This window comes from Lygodium microphyllum, chromosome 3, assembly GCF_053477565.2.
Source record: "Lygodium microphyllum isolate KBCC chromosome 3, Lygodium_microphyllum_v1.1.10, whole genome shotgun sequence".
In the NCBI taxonomy this organism is placed as follows: Eukaryota; Viridiplantae; Streptophyta; class Polypodiopsida; order Schizaeales; family Lygodiaceae; genus Lygodium; species Lygodium microphyllum.
Genome location: NC_141137.1, coordinates 17192453 through 17217706, shown reverse-complemented (window position 1 = coordinate 17217706; position 25254 = coordinate 17192453). Strand labels below are relative to the sequence as shown.

The 25254-nt window shown below is 42.9% G+C and overlaps 1 protein-coding gene across 3 annotated transcripts in view; it reads left to right on the top strand.

The window, feature by feature from the left end:
- Window positions 1-25254, top strand: part of LOC148038097 (NAD-dependent protein deacylase SRT2-like) — a 339478-nt gene that overhangs the window by 268053 nt on the left and 46171 nt on the right. The window contains exon 10 of one of the 3 annotated variants that reach the window (XM_087668901.1): window positions 2666-2758. The exons of the other annotated variants lie outside the window; for them this stretch is intronic. Coding sequence (XP_087525027.1) covers window positions 2666-2744 — 79 coding nt within the window. The 3' untranslated portion in view covers window positions 2745-2758. Of the gene's footprint in view, window positions 1-2665; window positions 2759-25254 lie in introns of those variants that run through there. 3 annotated transcript variants of the gene reach the window in all.

Below are 25254 nucleotides of genomic sequence, written 5' to 3'. Positions count from 1 at the left end.
CGGTTGCGATTCACAGCCCTGAGACTGGGAGAGACCAGAACAGTGCCCACGGCGGCCATAGCATCCTTCAATAGTGGCCAATAAACAGCCGGACAATTTTCCACTTCTACCCACACAGGGCATTCACGTTGCAGCAGACGCTGAAAATCTGCCATTGGGCGCCATGGAACCACATGAACCAACCGGCGTTCAAAAAACAAAGGCAGTTTAGACAGGAGAGCAGCACGGTGCGTCTCCGATTTCAACAGGACCTCAAAAAAACCTCGGGAGCCAACAAAAATCTCTTCAACACATTCCCCTTGTAGCAGACTGTGCAACCACTGGCGAATACGGGAAAGCAGCGGGATTCGATCAGTAAGGAAGAGTATCACAGCGCGATCATAAAACACCGAAAAGGAGCGTAGGACAGTTTTTGGGTCCACGGTGGCTTCCAGAACATCGTCAGGTGCAGAGTCAAAAAAGACTTCCTGATTATGTTGAACATAATTGCCAAGCAAAGTGTTGGCAAATTCCAGCAAATGCTCCCAGTCAACATCCTGAGAGTCCACAGAATCCGAAGCAACCTGAGCATAGGAACGATCCTGATGAACACCTATCTCTTCCGAAGTATGCTTGGTACGTTTACCCGCAGGCTGGATGTCGGGACCAGGGGGCATCTCTTCGTTGCACGGAACCATATCCTCAGGTTCCTCAGCATCAGAATCCGGGCCAAGTGCTGCCACTGTTTGGTCTATGAAATCCAGATCCAAACCAGCCATCGTGTATGACGATTTGATCGCGAAGGAGGACTGACCCTCTCTCTCTCCCGCTCTCTCTCTCTCCCTCTTTTCTGTACAGAGGCGCTGTCCAGGGGTGTACTCTGCAAGGATAGCTAATGAAAGCGGAGCTTTACCTGTCACCGTGCAAAGGCAGAAAGGCGAAACAAAGGCCTGGCGGTCTCAACGGCAGGACGGGACAGGCTGGGGTGCCGGGCAGGGATCCGGCAGCAGCGAAACCCTAACTGACAAGGCGAAGGGGCGAGAGGCAGGCGCAGAGGTCGCGGCTCAGGTGGGTGTGGGGCACAAGCGATGGACCGTCCAAACGCAGGGAGGACGCAGCGGCCGTAGACAGGGCGTCAAGGGCAGGCGACCATGGATAGGGCATCAGGGACAGGGCGTCGAGGGACAGGGCATCAAGGGCGGCCGTGGACAGGGCGTCAGAAGCAAGGCGTCAAGGGCGGCCGTGGACAGGGCGCCAGGAGCAGGACGCACTGACGGCGTCAGGAACAGGGCTCGAGGGTTTCCACTGGCGACGCAAGGACAAGACGCGAAGGAGGTCGAAGACAGGCAGATCTGCAGGCGTTGACGGTGCGGACAAGACGCGAGCATCAGACGAGCAGAGGCGGAATGTCAAGCGACAACTGTGCGGACGCGAGCGAGAGGGGAAGACAAGCGGGGCTTCAGTCGTCGACAGCGCAGGTCGAGGCGACAGCAGGGCGTGCAGTACCAGGCGATGGCAGGGCGGCACGAAGCAGGGGCACCATCGCGCTCACGATCCGTCTCTCTCTCTCTCTCTCTCTCTCTCTCTCTCCATGGAGCTTCACCCTCCATAGGCTCCACCTTTACGAGCTCCATACCCAACAAGATCTGATCAAAGGGATGGGGCAAAGGTCTCACTGCCCTTCTCCAAATGTTTGACAAGAGAGACTAGATCTTTTTAGCTAAGGGACATGAAATAAATCTATGGTGGGAAAATTCCACACCAGTAGTACAAAAGAAGCAGTTACCATTTGAAATATGGTACCTAGAAAGAATCAAGTCAAGGTGTAAGCCACCTATCAACATTTTCCAAAGAAAAACTTTGCATTTGAATGGATTCTTATTGAGCCAGCCTTCCAAAACTGTCAATTTCCACCATATCTTACTTTCATGTAATTTCCAAGCAGCATTGACTTTAGTCACCAACCAATGGCCATCGCCAATCTCTAATTATAAGGTGATATATCTAGTTAACCAAAGCCCTCTCCAAAGTCAACCGACCTACAAGATTCCAATCTTGAGAAGGATGATTAGAATCAAGGGCAGGAAAGGTCTGCTCATTCTGCAACTGCATCTAGATCTTGCCCCATAAGTCATGATATCCACAGGGGTCTAGAAAACCTATCTGGCTGTACAGAAAGACATCATCACAATGCGAGCTAAGAGAGTTGCATCAACAATAGAGACCAAACCCAAACGTGCCATCCAATTAAACTTAGGGTAGTCATCTTGTTTCCCTTCCTAAGAGAGCAGCCAAGACATGGCCAACAATTCAGACTGCAATGCATTAGCAAATAATCTATCCTCTGATGGATGCCAAGTCACCTTCTGAAGGACTGCCTTCCATGAATACACCAAATGGGTCACTAGCATAGAAGAAGAAAGTGAAATCTAGGATTCAATTTTATGGATATACCACCACGAACCCTGAATGTTAGTATTGCCATGTACAATTCCTTTCTTCCAAAGAAAAGCAAACAATAGAGACCCAAGGTCGATGACCAGCATATATAGTTTGAAAGAGCGACCAATGGAGAGCAACCATATGAATCTCAGCATCCATGTCATAACACAACAAAACAAGAATTTGTATCCTTTCTATTATTTTGCATATTTAATTGTTTATTAAAATTTTTTTCCTTTGTCAGAGGTTATGGTGGACCCACATGTTGGATTAATGAAAAGCTAGTACACACTTCCACCTACATGACCCGATTGGATGCTTAAGACCGGAAGTCAAGCATATCAAGGTCACGCTCGCACATGAAAGCATTAATGCCTTGAAATGTGGGCTAAATCTACCAGAATAGATAGTTACAAGCAGTAAGATGGCATGATCATGACATGTTTGTATAATGTGCATGTGTAGGCTAAAAGCTTAAAATGCACATATCTTTGCATGGAGAACTCAGATGAAGATTTCAGCATTGTTTTTGTAATGTACTTGTAAAGAGCTTTCATATGGTACCATCCCTAAATTTTAGTAGATCCCTAAATTTTAGGAGCAACTTTTCCTCACACTTGCAACAATTGATGTTGTGTTGGATTCTCTATGTGTGTGCCATTGGGATTCTCTTCTGTAATGGTAGCAACCATAGGAAGCTCGGAATTCTCATGTGTGTGTGCACCAATGGAATTCTCCTTTGTAATGGTAGCAGCCATAGGAATCTTCTCTTGGTCTTTTGTGTTTTGTCTAAGGGTTGAAGTGGATCTTTATACAAATAGCATACATACGTCACTAGAACCAAAGCATCTACGTCTATTTGATCTCTTTTTCCATTCATAGTTGTTCAACTTACTTGTATTATCATTATTTGCAGCCCCTTGCTTCTGCATTTCAGCCTCACCTTTAGACATGAATCTGCCTTGTTTTTGGTTTACTTTCATCTTAGCCTTCCAATCATTTAATTCCATCTTTCTTGGAATCCACTTAGTGTGCAAATATTCAGAGGTACAGGTTGAATCCATTGCTTGCTGTAGTGTGGGCCATGGCACATGGATACAAGTCCTTATGTTTTTCTATCAACGTATCTAGTCCTGCAGTGAACTTATCAAGCTGATCACTTTCAGAAATCTCCTTGGAAGGTATCATGCAAAGTGATCCCTTTCTAAAATCATAGATGCAAACCCTTATAGAGTTAAGATCCTGTTTCAGGTTATGCTATTCTTTGGTGACCCTCTTCTCAAACTTCAAATTCAAGGATTCGTGTCAAGCCTCAAAATAGCTTCTTAAAGATTTCTATTGCTACCATCTTCTGGAGGACTGTTTTCAGAACTAGAAGCCTCATGAAGCCAATTAGTTTCGCAGAGCATGTTGAGTGTCAAGGACTTAATTCGAAGACTTTTATGCTTCTTTGAATGCTTCATGCTATCATTCTTCTTTGTTTGTACTTTCCTTCATTATGGTCCTCATGTAAAATATTAGCTTCCACCATCTTCTTTAGCAACACATAATCCAGCTACTAACTTGCCTGATCAGCTACAATAAGGAGAAATTGCTATTCATCCAATCCCTTTTTCTCATAAACCTGCCATTTTGGCTCACCTTCATGGCATCCAACTATGCTGCAACTTTGTGTTCTCTCCTTGCCCAAAAGCAGCCAACAAACATTGCTTCGATAAAACTACCACAAGATGGATACATATTTGTTGTTGATTTCACAGCTCAATTGAAGTCACTGGTGCATTTAATACATGTCTTCTTCTTCTTTCGAGGTTTTGAATTTTCTCTCTCTCATTCTCCTACTACTAGGAGGTTCTAAAAGATAGAGAAGTGACCTTATTTCTATTCTACTAGTGTGCCCTTTGGCTAGCTAAGTATCAATAATCAAAAATAAAATAGTGCTACATTTGACCTAGTTTTTTAGCCTAAAGAAATGAATTACACTTACAAAATGGGACTTAGTACAAGTTAAAGTTGGAAAAATCTTTCCACAAACTTGGTATATGAATGCATCATGCAACTCAAGTTGTTCCTTGGAGTGGCCTAGGTTACAATGCAAGGGTTGGTTTGCTCGAGCATATATCAAACTAGGCTTGAACCTAAGGGTTAAATATTGGACCCTATGCTTCCTACGCTCATGTGTTACCACATGTTAAAAGTATAGCATGGGAAACCTGTGCAAGCAAGGGTGCGTGAGGGAAGGTGAGGTGTGAATGGACTAGAAGATAGAGGAAACCCTAACCCTAGCTCCTAGTGGCTATATAAACAGCCTAAAGGTCACTTTCGAGCAGATGAGAGAGTGTACCAATTGTACCTTGAGCAACTTAATAAGCAAGATCTTGTTCTTATACATTAGCTCTCTTGTCCCTCTTGTGCACACATGTCCATGTTGCCGCTATGATATTTTAACATAAGCCATAGTTGATAGCATTGACATTGTTAAGGCCATACATATTAACTTCACGCAATAAGGATGTTGATTGGTAAAAATTGTCAATGGCTTTTTTAAATGATGACACCTTGATTTACTATCTTGATTGTGATTTACCGTGCCTTATTGTCTCAATTGTCCCATCTTGATGAAAAGCCCTTTCCACCATTGATTCCTTTACCCACCTCATTAAACAACCCATTCCATGGCATGCTATTGGGAACATAGGAGCTACTCATGCCGCTTGGGTCTCACGTTAAAACACCATGCAACTTGGAAGGTGCTTGAGAACCTCATGTGCCTAACTTACTTCGTCCAACATCCAGGCATCACATGTTTAAGTGTGTGCCATTCCAATCAATGACCCAACCATCTCTATTTGGAGTAGCTATCATCTTTTTTGGGGTATTTGAAAGTGGAGAAGAAGTGGTGGAGTGCAGTTCAATCTTGATAGTAGCTCAGCTTGAGCAACATGGTCCACAAGGCATGGTGGTCAAGCAGCCAGCTATGGCATGTAGTTGAGGCTCATGGTCTAGTGCTAGACAGACATGCTCTATTGTCAACAACGTGGATCGTAGAAGCAATCATCTCAATTGCAATGTAAGAACATGGCAAGGTGTAGTATATAAACGAGCACGCTTAGACCATCTAGGCCACAAATGTGGGGAAATTTTGATCAAGAAAAGACCATAGAGAGTTATCCAAGTAGGTCATGAGATATCGTCCAAAGCATCAAAAGAGATGCCAATCCCACTAGAAGACAAAGGATAGGTGCAAATTACGAAAGAGACCTTTTATATCGTCATTGTTTAGTAGGAGTAATTTGGAGTATCCTCCTTCTAGTTACATGACATCTAGCCAATGCTACTAAGGAGAAGGTTCCCACAACAAAGTATGATATGGAGACTATAAACTAGAAAGTGTACTTTAGGGGAGGATAGGATTCAGAACGGCCAATCGTAAGTAATGTCAATCACCACGAGGATAGTATTAGAAGAGCAAAATGCACAACAGAATTCTAAAAGAGATAACGCACATTCTATCACAAGGATGTGAAATTTTATTGCTTTGCTTAGCATTTGATTAAAAATTAATGAAATGTGTTAATGTGACTTGCACATGTGAGGTGCAAGTTAATTATTTCTTAGTGTGGGACCCAGGACCCCAAAATATTAGTTGATGCCAAAGGCAAAAGTTGAATGAGTTATGTATGACAAGTACTAGGCCGTATCCGGTATTAGATTTTGGCCTAAACCAATGTATTGGCCACTAGTTTCAGTGATGACATTAGAGACTAGCATTTATTAATAATTAATGTCAGTCTAAGGGCTAATAACTGCTCAAGGATACTTGGAAGACAAATTTGCCTAGCCAATTTCATTATTGACTTCTAGAAGTACTTTTTTGAACACTAGAATAATTGTTAAATTAATATGATTTAATAACTTGGATAATGCTGGAATATCAAATTAAAAGGTTGCCACTTGAAAAACTTGCACATGCAAGTGGGAAAAACGATTTTGGAGGCTAGTTTTGCAAGTTCTTGCCAATGTTGGTTTTCGCTCTCAAAGAACATGCAACTAACCCGCGCTTCTCTAAATACATGTGAGTGGAGGACTTCTTGTAGGCTTGATCATGTAACCTCACATAACACAAGAACTGACAAACTTATAGAAGGTCAGCAATCTGAGCAATGAGATAATGTGCTAGATAAAATGGAAGTATTTGTCGCATAACTTGTTAAAGAAGAATGTGACCTGATCGTCATCTGACTTCGAAGAGCTAGAAGTGGCAAACTCAACTACAATCTCTGGCCACATAGCGGTCGATGAGATGACTCCAACATTCCGATGCAAGAGGGAAGTGTTGTAACTGAGAGTGAAACTCGGGAAGCAAACCCTGCATCAGTTCAACATTGGCTATGGCATTGTGACCTCACCATTGACAGATATAATCAGGGTGGGTTAAGTGGGGGTCAGGCATAGGCTCAAGAGCAACAACGAGGTCCCAACGACCCTGAGACGCAAGCACTTGCTACATATAGTTCAACCAAGTGGTGAATTTCAACCCGTTGAAACAAGTTTTGTCCATGAAGGCATTCTTAATTGATGCAACAAGAGTGGTAGTACTTGGATAAGATGGATAGGGTGGATACTATGGGGAAAAGGAGTACACTTGCGAATGGATCCCAGAGTGCCCGCCAAGCATTTGAGAAGTGTGCATGGTGAATCCAAATCTATGCATGGGATGACTAGGTATGGGTTGTAACATGCCTGCCTATCTGCTATCTAGGCACGTTTTTAGCAATCCATCGAGAGATGAGTCTAAGCGACGTCACCCGGCACTCCCATGAAATGTCACAGGGTTTGTCGCCTAGGGTTTCCCGAGTCTGCAAGGCAACGGAACGTTCGCGGCCGAATCTACTAGAATCAACCTGAAACTTGAGTCTCTAGTGGTCAAGGTCTCGTGACAGCATTCTAGCGTCAGGTCGTGGAGATCCTACTTTACGCAAAGATACCCAAGCCGAAGCAGACCCATGCCGCACTTGGTTCAAAGAGAATGGGAAACGAGAGAGATGCGCCACTCAACCTCTCTACCCGTAGGGCATAGTTCCATTCCGGTCCCCTAAACCGGCATGAATCGGGTTCTAACCTAACAATACCTAAATCTCCAACGGCGGTAAAACCTTATGAGAAGCCTCCCAATTTTTTGGGACCACCCTGCCGTAGGACAGACACGTCGAGGGTTCCACCCACCCGCTTCCCTCAATAGGCATTCTTTAGTTATCTAATTAGGTCCTATCACATTTATGTGTGACATTTAAAATCAGCTTCCTTAATTAGGCCTTTTAGGGAACGGGGTTTGTTCGTGTAATTTTTTACACAAACACGAATACCGAGTAATTTGACAAACAAGTTCAAACAAGTTCCTTAACTTATCTTCAAGTTAATCTTTGCCTCTTGCCCATACAGGAGAAATTATATATCCCTTCTGTCCAACAAAAGCACCCGGTCCAAATCAGATAGCACCATAATTTCCATCCAGTATCTAGAATAGGATCTTCCAACGCCCCAGACGTTGGGCTCACGGCAATCTACAACTCCGTTCCGGACTCGGCAAGGGATGTCGAGAGATCCACTGACCCCATGTGACCTAGGAGTGAGACACACTTTCCATGGTTGGTCTTTTCACCACTCGACCTTCGGCCTGTGAATCGAGCAATGCTCTCTCGGGTTGAAATGCGGCGTGACCTTGGAGATGATCCATCTGCGCAAATATCCTTCCTTAATTAATACAATTTAAGAATCAAGTATAATCAAGGCAATCAGCCTAATATCATCTTCCAAGAAAACATTCCTTTATTTCCCATGGCAATTTGTCATCACAGATCCCCGCCATGAATTTACCATCAATCACAAGCACTTGGAGTAATCATCCAAACCACAATCCAACAATCAATTAAATGTACAAGCATTTAGGGAGTTGTTCGATCAACCAACAAGAACCAATTGTGTCTTTCCTAAACAATACAAGAATAGACGTGATATCAATTCCATCTCATATTCGCTCTCCCTCTTGGGATCAAAGAGCGATTCTATGCAAAATTTACTTAATACTTGTATGCACAATTTTTAATGTCATTCTTTTTACTATTATGCCATGCATAATCCCTGACGGATTCTTCCTTGTAATTGCTCTATCAACAACGACCAGTACCACAGTTGGATTGACAATGATGCCTTCCCCCGAAGCTTCGTTGTTGCTGGCTGTAGGATTGTCATTCGCACGCGACATTCTTCGCTTGGGTGCCATCGTCCGCAAGTAGATTTGAGAGATAAGGAAGGAATGAATTTTGAGATGAAAGAGCGTAAGAGAATATGGCTCAGAGTCGAAGATCACAAGATAGGGAGAATTTAGCTAACTCTCTCCCTTGCAACCTCTTGGGGTAACTTCTCTCTCTTTTTTTTTTTCGTAAAAGGTAATTGTATTAATTACGAAAAAAGTACAAGATTACATGATTACACGAGTACAAGAGACATGAGAGCTGTAGGCCAACGTGTGGGAAATCCCCGGACTAGTATACTAAAAAGGCTACACCAATCATGGCAAGGACCCAGAGGCAATTGCCAAATGCCAGGAATGCAAATCCTCCCGAGGGAGCAAGTCAGAGTGCCTGATGAGATCTAGCTGCCAATGCAAGAGCCCTTTAAGCCTTGCAATATGTCGCGGTACATTAGAGGCCGAATCAAAGAGAAAAGCATTTCGGGTGGTCCAAATGTGCGAGCATCCCCAGTATCTGAAAAAGGGAAATAAGATCTTCATATGTAACGGTGGTGGGGGGTAACTTCTCTCTCTCTCTCTCTCTCTCTCTCTCTCTCTCTCTCTCTCTCTCTCTCAAGCTCCTTCTCGCAATCTCTTGGAGGAGTATCCCTCTATCTCTCTCTCATAGCCTCTCAGGGTCTCCTTGTCCTTTCTTGTGCCTCCCCATGCCTCATATTTATAGTGAATTAGAAAAGAGGGCCTGTGGTTGAAAAAAAGAGCTCTTGGTCGAGGGGATCTTGGAAAAAATCAGTGATCTGATGCTCAAATCATAAATCTGATGGTTCCATTGACTCCAAAAGGGGGGTAAAACACCAAGACACTTGGTTAGAAATCTTTCAGATCACTCCTTCTTTTTCTCCCTATTCGAAGTGCTATCTACTGCCTGCAAACTGCGATTGTGGCACGTGCGATTTCGCCAATCTCTGTCTTTTTTTTTCTTTTTATAAAATCTCCAAAACTAACTAAAACATCACTTGCCTTTATTTCTAAATGGCATCCAATTCTAGAAATCTCTATATCTTTTTAGGATAATATCTAAAATATGCTAGTTTTTTGTCCAAAAATCTAATTTTTTTGAACCATCCATACTATACACATTAATACTAGTGATTAATATGGCTCATAACTCTCGTTCATGTTGTAACTTCCATGAAGGGTGGCTATGGTCCTTGTCAATCTGAGAAAAATATCGGATTACGACTAGGTTTTTTTTACATATATTTTTATTTAAATAAAAATCGTTAGTTATTAACGTTAGTTTTTACTTTAGTTAGTAATCTTACTAACTTATTAATTGACTAACTAACTTTTAAACTAACTAACTAACTTTTAATTGCATGGAAATATTACATGGACATTGTCGCAGCGCATGAGGACCGAGGGATAGGGACACGTGGAGCAGAGGATGGAAATCCCTATGTGGGAGTGACCCATGGAAAATGTGATGACGCACCTAAGTAGAGGATGGAAATCCCTGCATCTGAGAGATCATGGTAGGTGTGTAACTGGGGATAGTAAGGAAGATGCCCATCACAGCCACCCCAGGTGGAAAAGGTATGCCTACATGAGGAAAGGTAGAGGGAACTATGTTAGAGGGTGTCATTCCCTATAACGAAGCTCCATAGTGTGGAGTGGCTTGTGGAAAAGGATAGATGATAGTGTTAAGAGATGGAATGCCCCCTAACAATGCACCATGATATGAAGTGGTGGGAAAGTGTGAATATGGAATAGGGAATGAGAATGTGCTAGGAGTAGAGACAGAAGGTCCAACTCCCAAGGTGGTAGACGCATATATGGAATGTAAGCCGAGGTTTTGAAATGAGTGTGATATGGCTTCAAGAGAAGAGGGTGGGATGGGAGGGAGCGAAGAAGAGTAATTGACTTGCTCAAACGAAACAAAAGACATAGGTATACGTGATGATAAATGTCTGCTTCTTGAACCCCCTCTATTAAGATTTACATTTGATCATCCGGATCTTGCACATACATTTGATCATCCGGATCTTACACACACAAAAGGCAAAATAGAAGAGGGTTTTGATTCAAACAACTCAAAAGGGTTGTATGAACTTGACACAAGGCCTAGCCAATATGATGAAGATGGATCGCCAATTGTCCCTTATGTTGTATTGTCTCCACAATCAAAAAGGTGACCAGCCTCACTAACTAGTCCGGAAGGAGTAGCAAAACTGGAAGAAGGGATGTCTTCTGGTCTATACTTGTTGCGTAGGTACTCCTCAAACTCCTCTTGAGGTTAATGAAATCTAGAATATCTGGCATAGATGTAAACATAGAGGGTGGTGGTGAGGGTGAATATGGAGTGTCATCTTCCTTGTCAAGTCCATAATGCCTTATCAAGGCCTCCAGTGATGGAGAAGCGTGATAAGATAGCATGGGGTCACAAGGTGTCTATGACATTGTGATCTGGTTACGAGTCGTATTGTGTGCCTCGTGCAAAGACTAGCACTACACAATATCTATAGGATACTCTTTATAAGAGCACTAGCTCTAATACCATGACTATGGAGGCACTGCTAGGGTTTGCACTATAGGCAACACAAAGTGTATGACCACGATAGAAGCACAACGAGACAAACACAGATACAGAAAGCAAAAGTCAAACCCTAAACGCAAAACTCAAAACTCAAATACCAACAAAAGAAGGGAGAGAAATAAATGCAACTTTGAAGTGAATGAATGCTATAAATGAATGAAAGAGTATACAGTGCAAGGGCAGAGCAATGTGTCAGAGAGTGACGTCCACTAGAGACATCCCAAGTTTGTGACCACCAATCAGAGTGTAGGATGGAGAGGATGCAGCAAACACAAGTGTCAGGAGGATCGAAGAACCAAACACAAGCCAGTGGATAGGTGTGAGAGAGGCCTGGCAGATGTCGCTTGATGTGGAGGAGCTATTGCTTGATGGAGGAACTATCGCCTGATGTTGATGGACATGAGACGTAAGTTGTAGAGGGCTAAAGCACGCAATGTGTGCTATCGGCAAGTTGTGAGAGCTCCAAACGCAAGCAAAGGAGGGTCAGAAAACTATTGCCAATGCTGATAGAAGAGTGCTAGATGCAAAGGATGGTGTGGCAGCAGTCGCAAGGGTTGGATAGCCACATGTGTGTGGACTAAGGGCTGAAATCTGCAATCAAGGATAAGAAACCTGCACGGATGGTATTGAGATTGAATGGGGGCAGCCTGTCTATTTATAAATGAGGATGGACCCTCCCAAATTAGGGCTTCACTAAACTCTCTCAAACCGCTCCCTATTTTAGGGTTTTCATTAAATTAAGCTTGTTTTGGGGTTGTTTAAGTGGCTAATCAGCAAGAAATGCATTTCTTAGCTCAACAAGGGACAACCAATAAGCTTAATATCTTGCATGTGGAAATACTCAAGGACCTTTGGTATGTAGTCCTTCTGTGACAACTAAAGAGCCCCTTAGAGCAATCATGCAAGATGCACATACCAGGAATATGTGAGTCCTGTCCCATATCCTTCATCTCAAAGCTCTTCTTGAGCTGACTTTTCAAGGCATCCATCTTATTATGAGCCCTTCTAGCAATCAATATATCATCCACATAAAGTACCAAGATAATAAAATTTTCATCACAAACCTTCTTTTGTAGAGACATGAATCCATGTCACTATGCGTATATCCTTGTGAATGTATGAAAGCATCAAACTTATAGTACGATTCCCTACGTGCCTGCTTAAGGCCATAAAGGCTCTTTCTCAACTTGCATACTGGGTGTTCCCAACCTTTTTCCTCAAAGCTCTTATGCTATTGCATATAAGTCTTATCATGCCGGTTCTTTCCCATGTAAGAAAGTTGTCTTTACATCCATCTAATAAAGGTCCACATCTAACTGCACAACCAGAGCCAGTTCTAGGTGTGGGATAGTCATCTTGACCACAAGAGAGAAGATCTCATGAAAATCAACGCTATGCTCTTACTTAGAATCCTTTGTAACCAATCTGGCCTTACATACCGGCTTGGGGTGTCCAAGGATACTCTTCAATTTGTACACCCACTTGCATGGCAAAGCACACTTTTCACCAAGCAAAGGAACCGAATCTCACATATGATTTTTCTGCAATGAGTTATACTCTGACTACATGCCCCTCTTCCAAGAGTAACTATCACCTCTACACGTGGCCTCATCATAGATAAATCATAAGAGACTCACCAATATCTGTCACTATAACACAATCCATGGAGAGTGCAAACCAATCAGGCTGACGTTTATCCCTAGTAGACCATCTCAAAACAGGCTGTGGGCCTTGTACATTGTGTCCAACATCATGATCATGGGCCACTGGAATATCAACTGTAGGCTATGTAGCTAGTAGCTATATGGTAACAAGTGGTATGTCAACCACAACCAAAACATGGTCAATAGACCTAGATACAAACAAGGGATAGAGGTTGTCAACCTTGGCACCTCTAGCAAAGAGAAGATTCTCATGGGTAATCTTCCATGCGAAATCACCAAAAGATACATAATATCCTGCATCATCAAATTGTCTAGTCAGGCTTTTAGTCAAAGCTGGAACATGGCATACATCATGCAAAACAAAAGTGATGCTTGAAGCAAACTATAGTCTAACATTACCAATGCCAATAATATCCAATGCCAAGTCATTTTCTAGTCTCACAGAACCTATCATGCTACAATAGCAATGAAACCAATCCCTATGCTAGGTAACATGGAAAGAAGTCCCTCAATCAAGTAGCCAACACCGAGAAAAAGTGGACAAGGCATCAGCCAACTGACTAGCATCAAGAGAAGAAGCTGCCAAGATGTGATCATCATCTTGTGAGAGTGCGCTGCGGAAGAGGGAATATGAACACGGAGGGAGAGAGAGAGAGAAAGCAGAAAATAAGGAAGAGAAATCTGCACTGACTGAAATGAATGCTGAATACAAACGGGAAGGCGGAAGGAGTCTGATCAGTCCCTGCACGCAGCCCACAGTGTCAGTGAGGGCACCAGATTAGGCTGATGATGATGGCAGCACCACCACAGGGGAGGAGTGTCGGAATCTGCAAGAAGACAAGTGATCAAGTGGGGAGGGGGGCTGCCTATAAAAAGGCAAAAGGACAAACCCTGACCCTAACCCTAAAATGGGCACAAACCCTAAAATGAGCGCAAACCCTAAAAATGCCCTAAAATGGGCGCCCCATATCAGTGACCAAAAAAGTGGCCGGACAGCTAGTGGCTGCCCACTAAAAGAGGCCAAAAAGAAATACACATCCTAAGACAGCCAGTCGAGAGTGACTAGCCTCCCCCATCATAACACATGACAGACATGTCAGAGCTCCTAATGTCCTCGTCTGACTCAGACTGAGGCTCACAGGCAGGAGATGACAAGGCATGACAAACATGACTGCTAACACATCTGACTCAGATTGCACTACATTTATCTCTTCAATCTTTACACTCGACTTAGTAGAAACAATGATGCGATCATCAAACTTATCCTGCACTTGCTCTTGCCATTCTCTTTGCACTTATCATTGTGTATCTTATGGCACTGTAGCCTAATATGATCCTTCTTCCCACAATAATGACATGTGAGAGAGACTTTACAATCATGGGACCTACAGCAAGACTACCCACAAGACTGAGACCTCTGTAAGTCTCTACCACGACGATCATTACTTCTATGGGAGCACTAAACTGTGCTCAAGAGACTACACTAGATGCAAGATTTGTCACAAGAATTCTGGTAACAAGATAATACCACGTAGGAGCATAAGGTACAATGATAACATAACAAGATACAAAAAATCCCACAACCCATGTGTAGTATATTAAATATTTAAAAAAAATTTACGCCTTCGTGGCAGCGCATCGTGCTGGAGCATCGAGGGGGGATAGAGGGGGCCAGCAAGCCCCTCGCTGGAGCTTGCTCAGGCCCCTCGCCATGCAAGATGACAGGCAAGGGAGAGAGGATTCCCTCCCCTCCCCTATATAAAGAGGGAGGGCCGCAGGTATAAGTGAGACACAAGAGAGGAGGCGGGCAAATTAAGGCTCTTACTGCTGTCGTTGACGTTTGCTGTGAGAAGGGGGGTCCGCCATAACGCCACCACTGCTGAGGAGGAATCGCCCTACATCCAATCGCCAATCCGCAGCCGCTGACTCCATCAACATTCGACGTCGTAAAGCAACTCCCTCTCCCCACGTGGCTTCAGAGATTCCAGAGAAGCTTCAAGAAGCTTCTTGAAGCTTCTAAGGGGGACCACCTCAAGAGCCCCCTTCCTGTGCTTTTTCCCTTTCACCCCCCTCCCCAGTTTTCTTAAAACCCTTTCACCCCCTCATATCCCTTCTACTCCATAAATTCCTCCCCCTTCCCCGGGTTTTTTTTTAAACCCTCAAGTTCCCCTTCCTATACCCTTCCTTACCCTTTCATCCCCTCCCGGTTCTAACCTTTAGAAACCCTTTGCCCCCCTAGCATCCCTCGAAAGCCACCTTAGCCCATTTCCCTTGACCTCAAAAACCCTTAATCCCCATGCCTAAACCCATAAGTCCCATCTTGTGTTTGAAACCCCGTGTTTTACCCCTCATATTTCTTTTTTTTAATACACCCCTAAGCCTTTCTAAAACCTGTGTTCCCTTGTACTTACACGTCTTATTCCCTATACTATAAACCCTTGTGTTATCTTTCAAAATTTTCCCCTAGGTTTGAAAAACCCCTAAGTCCTTTCACTCCAGTGCCCATAAGATCTCCCAAGGGCTTTCATGGATGTTTGTGAAGCCACACTTACACATAACCTTTCACCATGATTATATCCTTTAGACCCTTTTTCTCTAAAGCTTTATAAACCCTTTCCCTCTCCGAAGAAGCTAAGATTTTAGAGGTCTTATTATCCCTCCTCGTGGTCAACCTTTTGAACGACTCCTTGCCTCGAAAGAGAGACGGTGGAAATCCGAAAGAAAGAGTAAAAGCTGCCTTCACATTCGAACTGCGATGCCGCCTAAGAAAGTCCAAGGAGTAGCTGCGGGAGGGTCATCTCCTGGTATCCATGTGGATATCTCACCCCAAAACCAGGTTTTTTTTTCTTCTTGGTTTTATATCGTTTTAAGTCAATCATGCAAAGATGAATTGTTTAGGATAGGATATATTTTTCCAAGTTATTTTCAATGAAGGAGTTTAGTTTAATTGAACAAATGATAATGTATAGAACATAGTTTCCTTCGAATAGCATCATACATTAAAACGAATTACGAGCAAGATTATCTGACTACTGTAGTAGTAAATTTCGGCTAAATCTTGAAGGTATAAAAACCGCATTTTGCACCATTAGCCCTATTCCTTTTTGCAACGAATCATCGTAGAAGATGAAATTCATGAAAGGTTTCTTACGTTGCTCGAATTACTAGGAAGTTATCATTGCTAATTGCATATCTTAGCAAGGAAAAGATTGTTATTTAGCATGAGTTTCGTTTGCAAGGAAAAAGGAAGATTAAATTGAATTTACCTACCTCAAAGCAATAAAGTTTAGGACTGAAAAATCAATTGTCACAAGGATAACGAATCGTGCCAAGGTGATCTCAATATTACCTTCCAAAAGATAACCAAATTAATCTAAACTTAGAAATACCATGCTGAAAAATATATCTTGGGAATGATTTAAAGACCAAAGACACGTTTAGACCTTAAGCACTTGAATACCTTCCCTGATTGTAGGGTCAATAAATTCGAAAATGTAAAAGAACTAGGGTTTGCCCCTGAGGTTCTTAAAAGAGACCCTAGGTCCGACAAACGTCAGCTTAAAGAAACTAAAACGGATTACTTCATCGCAGGACTTGCGCAACAAGTACGAAGTCATATAGTCTTGTGATTGATTCACAAGAAGAAAGGATAAATACCCTCAACAAGGATGGCAGATCCTTACGCAAGTTATCTTGCAAAAGGATGTATTCTTGGATATCCTTCTAAATAAGGAAAGTTATAAACCGGAAACTAAAGTATCCAATGAACTTTAGGGTTGACCAATTTGGGTTAATAAGGTACGCCCTAACCCGGAATATAAAGGATCTTACCAAGTTGCAAGACACCTTGGAACGAGTGCTGATACATTCGAAAGGAAAGAATCATTCCTTAGCAGTTTGCCAAACAACAAGGACGATTAATGGAAATGTTTGTGCTTGCTAGAGATTTTAGAGCACTGTTTGATTTATGAATTACAAATTAAATGAATATCTATACTTCAGGTTGAAGGCCTGAAGGGAGAGGCAGTTTCAGTTACCCCCGACTGCCTGCCTGACCCTAACCAAGGGGGTTGTTGACTGCGCCGGGAACGTGGACCGAACCCGCCGCGAGAGGTCTCTCCGTTGAGCTCTACTTGGAGCAGGAGGACGCTTGGGTGCCACGGGGGCTCTGGCCGTAAATCCCTTGCCTTCCGGGTCCTGCTCAAGAGGCTAACGTGACTCGGGATTGGATCTCAAGGCCCGTATACTAATAGACGGGCGGAAGCTTGGAATAGTGATCCCTGTGGATTACTGGATAGCCTTCGGGCGGAACTCCTTGTATTTCAAAGATAAAAATGATGATATGTTAATAAAGAACTTGTTTGATACTATTTTTCTATGTCACGTGATAAGATTATGTGAAGGAACCAGTGCTTAACGGATTAATTAAAGAAGCTGATTGTTATATGTCAAATTAATGTGTTAGATAATTACATAACTAAAACAAACCGAGGAAAGTGCGGAGGATGGTCCATGGGTCCGTCCTACGGTTGGGTGGTCCCGGTTAGCCAGGAACTTTTCTCAGAATCTCGAAGAACAGCGGGATGATCGTCAAAGAAAACGATTAGCGAAAGCGATAACCTAGAGTTATGTCTTAACCGATTTACGTTGTTTTAGGGGAACGGAATGGGACTATGCCTTATGGCAGAGAGGTTGAGCTTGCATCCCTCTTGTTTCCCATTCTCCTTGAACCAAGTGTAGTGTGAACCTGCTTCGGACCTGGCGTTTTTGCGTAAAAGTTCGCTTGGGTCCGACACTAGTTGCTGTTAGGTAATGACCGATCAAGAAAACCCTAATTCCAGTCGATCCTAAGTGGGAACAGCCAGGATACTTCTGCTACGTGGCAGACGCGGAAAGACCTGAATCGCAAGTCCCGTATCATTCCGTGGGAGTGCCGGGCGGAGCTTCTAGACATCCTTTCCGATGGACTGCTTAGACGTGCCCTGGATGATACTAGTAGACACGTTACAGTTGGTATCAAAGCCGACCAACAACGGAATTGTTTTTATGAGATCTCAATAAAATGAAGTAAAGAAATTGTTGCTGTCCAAACATTTTCTTACCTTCAATGCCGTCTTGCAGAATTATGAAGCGTGGAACAAGTTTTCGGTATTTCGAGTCATGTTTATGACTGCAATGCATTCTCCGCTTTATAGACAAAGAATTGGGATGATGAACATCCTGGAGCAAATTTATAATCCATCACCTTTATACATGGAACGAAGATGGACGGGTGCTTCAGGAATCTATTATATAACCGCCCACCGGTTTGCTTATCTACAGACCAACTTAAAAAGGATCAAGTGGTTGGAAGACTTGAAAGTCGTGAAGCTGTTCGTTTTTGTGGAAGCTCACGTAAATTCGACTTTACATATTCGAGGTCGGAGGGTTGAAATGAACTCATATGTATATGAGGAAGTAACGCGTGTAATCCCCGCCGACAGGATTAAAGTGTTGGGCCGCCATGAGAAGTATGGATTCCAACGAAAAGGATATCCTAAACTTCCAATGACTTATCGATTCCTGAAGATCCATGACCCAAAACCCTACTATTACTCAGTTCTTGTAGATAAATGCAATACAACGTTGTTCTCCCCAAACTAAATGTAACAATTGACTTATCATCACAGGGAACATTGTATTCGAAAGGGCTATGCCCATGTAAATACAAATAAAGACTTCTTTTTATCAAAGTCTGGCTATGTATAAGAGTTGATAAAAAGTTAAGTAGCTACATTGTTTATAAGATAGCTATGCTAACATCGATTATCGTATAATAACGTTAAGAAAACCTTTATTCAGGCACAACCCCAGGTACAGGTTCCAAACTCACCTCCTACATCACGTACTGATGTGATCCAGGAGAAGAAGTTCCTCCTCAAGCAAATTAAGCCACCCGAGTTTGACGGGAGAGGCAGGTTTATTCAGGCTGATGCTGAAATTTGGATTGAATCCATGGAGGATTACTTCGAAGCAGTCGGTACTGCATCCGCCAATCAGGCTATGCTCGCCAAGTTAAAGCTCACCGGCGAAGCCAAACTTTGGTGGAAGCAATGGTGCAGGGATCAAGGGATTGCAGAGGGATCCGTTACTTGGGAGAAGCTGAAGAAAGCCGTGCAGGGTAGATACTTACCACCTGCATATCGCACGCAGAAAATGAACGAGTTCTACAAGCTAAAACAGCTAGAACTCACTCTTGATGCATACTACTCTAAATTCGTCTCACTTTTAAAGTATGCGCCACAGATGGATATGACACAGCAAGTGTCCAAATTTTGTGCAGGCTTAAATCCACCAATAAATACCCATCTCGAATCTATGCGTCCATCAGATCTTCAGGATGCACTCATTTGAGCGACACCTATAATTCAGAAGGTACAAGCTAGACCAAGGGGTAACAAAACTTGGTCTTATAATGACCCGAATAGAGGAGCATTCAGACCTCAAATGAAGAAAGTTCAAGGTCATAATCAGGGACAAAGAAAGAAAGCAAGGACAAATAACGTCAACAACTTTGTTCCTACTCAAAGTAATGGCCGAAACCTCCGTTGTTTCCACTGTAACGAACCCGGTCACTTCAAGAGGCAATGTCCCAAGCTCAGCGGAGGACATCGCCAAACGCCTTTCCAAGGCGCAGGCCGTGGTCAAGGAGCCGCTACCCGTGGAAGAGGAAGAACCGCCTGCATTGCCAATAGGCAAAGATAAGAAGAAGAAGAAGAAGAAAATCCGACCATGGAAGCAGAATTCGAAAGAGCGACAGTCCATGCCACTTTACACAAAAAAGGGCCGAATCGCCAGTTCTTGGTGATTCAGACACCGTCGGACTATCAAGGTAAAGGTTTCAAAACCTTGATTGATTGTGGCAGTACACATTCCTTTATCTCACCAGCATGTGCAAAAAGATTAGGAATAGCCACAGTAGAAGCACCTACCCTGCTTGTGGAGTTGGCAAATGGTCGTGAGATAACTTGTACCAGGCAAACTGCTAAGGTGGAATTCTTTCTGGGAGAAAAGAAGACCTCGGTTAAATTCAGAGTTATGAATTTAGGTATCCATGAGTGTCTACTCGGAATGGATTGGCTTAAGCCCAACGATGCCCACATTCACTGTGGAAAGGGTCAAGTTTCCTTTCGAAACACTGAAAGGGGATTTGTCACAACTCAAGGTGAGGCAGAAGTGCCAAGAATCCAATTGGCCAAAGTATCTCGGATCATAAAAGGAGTCAGAAAAGGATTACCCGTTTACTTGATCAAACTCAACAAGTTAGATCAAAAGCAAGAGTCTCATGAAGGACCTTCTTGGCTAAAGGAATACGCTGATGTATTCCCTGAAGAATTGACCGAACTTCCGCCTCAAAGAGAAGTGGATCATGAGATTAGGTTAGTGCCTAGAGCTGCACCAATTGCAAAGAGACCTTATAGAATGTCCATACCAGAAGCAATTGAGCTAAAGAAACAACTCAAGCAACTCTTAGATCAGGGCTACATCCGGCCTAGCAATTCACCATAGGGAGCTCCAGTACTATTTCAGAAAAAGAAAGATGGGACACTTCGACTATGTATTGATTACTGAGGGTTGAACCAATCAACAGTCAAGAACAAGTATCCCATTCCTAGAATAGATGAGCTTCTTGATCGTCTTCAGGGTGCAAAGATCTTTTCCAAGATTGATCTCAGGTCAGGTTACTATCAGATAAGGATCAAGGAAGTAGATATCCCAAAGACGGCCTTCAATACAAGATATGGGCACTTTGAGTTCCTGGTTATGTCATTCGGGCTTACGAATGCACCTGCCACCTTCAATAGATTAATGCAGGATATTTTTAGACCATATCTTGATGATTTCATGCTTGTCTTCTTCGATGACACTTTAGTCTATTCTAAACAGGAAGAAGATCATGAACCTCAACTTCGGATTGTCCTTGAGATAATGAGGTCACATAAGCTGTATGCAAAAATGAAGAAGTGTGCATTCTTTAAGCGTCAGATTGAATATCTGGGATTCATAGTATCATCAGAAGGAATATCAATAAACCCAGTCAAGGTTAGAGATGTGCTTGAATGGCCAATACCAATATCCGTCAAAGAGATACGTAGCTTTCTTGGATTGATAGGATGGTATAGGATCTTCATCAAAAACTATGCTTTGATTGGAGCACCTCTTACAGACTTACTAAAGAAGCAAACTTCCATTACATGGTCAACTTCCGAACAAAATAGCTTCGATAGATTGAAGCAAAGTTTGGTATTAGCACCTATTCTAAAACTTCCAGACCTCAATAAAGAGTTCGAGGTAGTAACTGATGCTAACATTCTTGCCTGGGGGTGTGTACTTATGCAGAAAGGTCATCCAGTAGCATACTCTTCAAGGAAATTGAAGAATCACGAAAAGAATTATGCCACACATGATCTGGAATTACTAGTTGCCATCCATGCTCTAAAGCTTTGGAGACACTACCTACTGGATAACAAGTTTACTCTAATAACCGACCATAAAAGTCTCAAATGGATCTTTACCCAGAAGGAGCTCAACATGAGGCAACGTCGGTGGATTGAAGTGTTGGAGGAATATGATTTTGAAAGCAAGTACCGACTAGGGAAAGAGAATGTAGTCGCCGATGCACTTAGTCGCAAGGCATTCCTAAATTCCCTAATCTTGCAGAATCCATCAACGGCCAGATCTCTGGCTACAAAAGTATCTATGCCAAACAACCCTATACTTAAATTAGCTAGAGAGGAAGCATGCCATGATTTGGCCTACCAAACAATGCTAAAGGAAATATCTACCAAGGAGCAGAATCAAAAGTTGCAAGCTAAGTATCAAGAATTTTCCATTGACAATGGACTTGTCTACTACAGAACAAGGCTGTGTATACCAGCAAGCCAGTCACTTAAGCAAAAGATAATGTGGGAAGCTCATGATTCCCCTTTCGCAGGACATCCTGGCTATGCTAAGACTCTTAATACAGTTAGGAAGAGCTACCATTGGGAGAGGCTTAAAGGTGACGTTCTCAAATATGTCACTGAGTGTTTGTCTTACCAACGTATCAAAGCCGAACATGTCATGATGCCAGGGAAACTGCAACCACTTGACATTCCCCAAATGAAATGGGAATTCATCAGTATGGATTTTGTTGTAGGCTTACCCCAAGTCCAAGGAGGATACAATTCCATCATGGTTGTGGTTGACATGCTTACCAAGGTTGCACACCTGATTCCAGTAAAGACAAACTATAAAGCCTCCGACATTGCAAGATTGTTTATCAAGGAAATATTCAAGCTACATGGTTTACCCAGAAGAATCATTAGTGATCGAGATTCTCTCTTCACATCACACTTCTGGAGAGCTATCTTTGAAGCTATTGGGACTCAACTCTGTTTTAGCACCGCCTACCATCCCCAAACGGATGGCCAAACAGAGCGAGTAAATCAAGTCATCGAGGATATGCTTAGGGCATACTGCTCTCGAGAACCCAAGAAGTGGATTCAATACTTGCCTTTGGTAGAATTTGCCTACAATGCTTCTTACCAACAAAGCATTCAGATGACCCCTTTCCAAGCATTGTATGGTCATGATTGTCGAAGTCCCCTAAACTTTTCTGATCCAACCCTAAGTGTTGAAGCCTCAAGACAGATGTTGGAAGACATGGATGATCAAATAAAGTCAACAAGACAAGACATACAAGCGGCCAAGGATAGACAAAAGGCATACGCAGATTTGAAGCGTCAAGAAAGAGTCTTCGAAGAAGGAGACATGGTCTTCATTCGCGTACGCCCTAAAAAGAGTTCTCTATCCCTGGGAGATTGCAAGAAGCTAAGTCCAAGGTATTGTGGGCCGTACAAAATCCTCAAATGCCTAGGACCCAATGCTTATAGATTGCAACTCCCTGAGAGCCTAAAGGTTCACAATGTATTCCATATCAGCCTATTGAAAAAATATGTACCCAACCCTAACCATGTACTTGATAACCAACAAATTGTAATGCCTAGTCAAGGAGTCCTTGAACTAAGGCCGGATAGGATCTTAGATGTTAGGGAGAGACAGTTAAGATCCAGAACCATGAGAGAATGCCTCGTCCAGTGGAAAGATTATCCCGAAGAGAATGCCACCTGGGTAGATGAAGACACTCTCAACCATCAATATCCCCAGTTTATCTCGAGATGAGGACATCTCGATTCTTCTAAGGGGGAGAGAATGTAATATATTAAATATTTTTTTAAAAAAAATTACGCCTTCGTGGCGGCAAATCGTGCTGGAGCATCGAGGGGGGATAGAGGGGGCCAGCAAGCTCCTCGCTGGAGCTTGCTCAGGCCCCTCGCCATGCAAGCGGACAGGCAAGGGGGGGAGGATTCCCTCCCCTTCCCTATATAAAGAGGGAGGGCCGCAAGTATAAGGGGGACACGAGAGAGGAGGCGGGGAAATTAAGGCTCTTACTGCTGCCGTCAACGTCTGCTGTGAGAAGGGGGGTCGGCCATAACGCCACCGCCGCTGAGGAGGAATCGCCCTGCATCCAATCGCCAGTCCGCAGCCGCCGCTAACTCCATCAACATTCGACGTCGTAAAGCAACTCCCTCTCCCCACGTGGCTTCAGAGATTCCAGAGAAGCTTCAAGAAGCTTCTTGAAGCTTCTAAGGGGGACCACCTCAAGCCCCCCTTCCTGTGCTTTTTCCCTTTCACCCCCCTCCCCAGTTTTCTTAAAACCCTTTCACCCCCTCATATCCCTTCTACTCCATAAATTCCTCCCCCTTCCCCAAGTTTTTTTTTAAACCCTCAAGTTCCCCTTCCTATACCCTTCCTTACCCTTTCATCCCCTCCCGGTTCTAACCTTTAGAAACCCTTTGCCCCCCTAGCATCCCTCGAAAGCCACCTTAGCCCATTTCCCTTGATCTCAAAAACCCTTAATCCCCGTGCCTAAATCCATAAGTCCCATCTTGTGTATGAAACCCCGTGTTTTACCCCTCATATTTCTTTTTTTTAATACACCCCTAAGCCTTTCTAAACCCTGTGTTCCCTTGTACTTACACGCCTTTTTCCCCATACTATAAACCCTTGTGTTATCTTTCAAAATTTCCCCCTAGGTTTGAAAAACCCCTAAGTCCTTTTACTCCAGTGCCCATAAGATCTCCCAAGGGCTTTCATAGATGTTTGTGAAGCCACACTCACACATAACCTTTCACCATGATTATATTCTATAGACCATTTTTCTCTAAAGCTTTATAAACCCTTTCCCTCTCCGAAGAAGCTAAGATTTTAGAGGTCTTATTATCCCTCCTCGTGGTCAACCTTTTGAACGACTCCTTGCCTCGAAAGAGAGACGGTGGAAATCCGAAAGAAAGAGTAAAAGCTGCCTTCACATTCGAACTGCGATGCCGCCTAAGAAAGTCCAAGGAGTAGCTGCAGGAGGGTCATCTCCTGGTATCCATGTGGATATCTCACCCCAAAACCAGGTTTTTTTTCTTCTTGGTTTTATATCGTTTTAAGTCAATCATGCAAAGATGAATTGTTTAGGATAGGATATATTTTTCCAAGTTATTTTCAATGAAGGAGTTTAGGTTAATTGAACAAATGATAATGTATAGAACATAGTTTCCTTCGAATAGCATCATACATTAAAACGAATTACGAGTAAGATTATCTGACTACTGTAGTAGTAAATTTCGGCTAAATCTTGAAGGTATAAAAACCGCATTTTGCACCATTAGCCCTATTCCTTTTTGCAACGAATCATCGTAGAAGATGAAATTCATGAAAGGTTTCTTACGTTGCTCGAATTACTAGGAAGTTATCATTGCTAATTGCATATCTTAGCAAGAAAAAGATTGTTATTTGGCATGAGTTTCGTTTGCAAGGAAAAAGGAAGATTAAATTGAATTTACCTACCTCAAAGCAATAAAGTTTAGGACTGAAAAATCAATTGTCGCAAGGATAACGAATCGTGCCGAGGTGATCTCAATATTACCTTCCAAAAGATAACCAAATTAATCTAAACTTAGAAATACCATGCTGAAAAATATGCCTTGGGAATGATTTAAAGACCAAAGACACGTTTAGACCTTAAGCACTTGAATACCTTCCCTAATTGTAGGGTCAATAAATTCGAAAATGTAAAAGAACTAGGGTTTGCCCCTAAGGTTCTTAAAAGAGACCCTAGGTCCGACAAACGTCAGCTTAAAGAAACTAAAACGGATTACTTCATCGCAGGACTTGCGCAACAAGTACGAAGTCATATAGTCTTGTGATTGATTCACAAGAAGAAAGGATAAATACCCTCAACAAGGATGGCA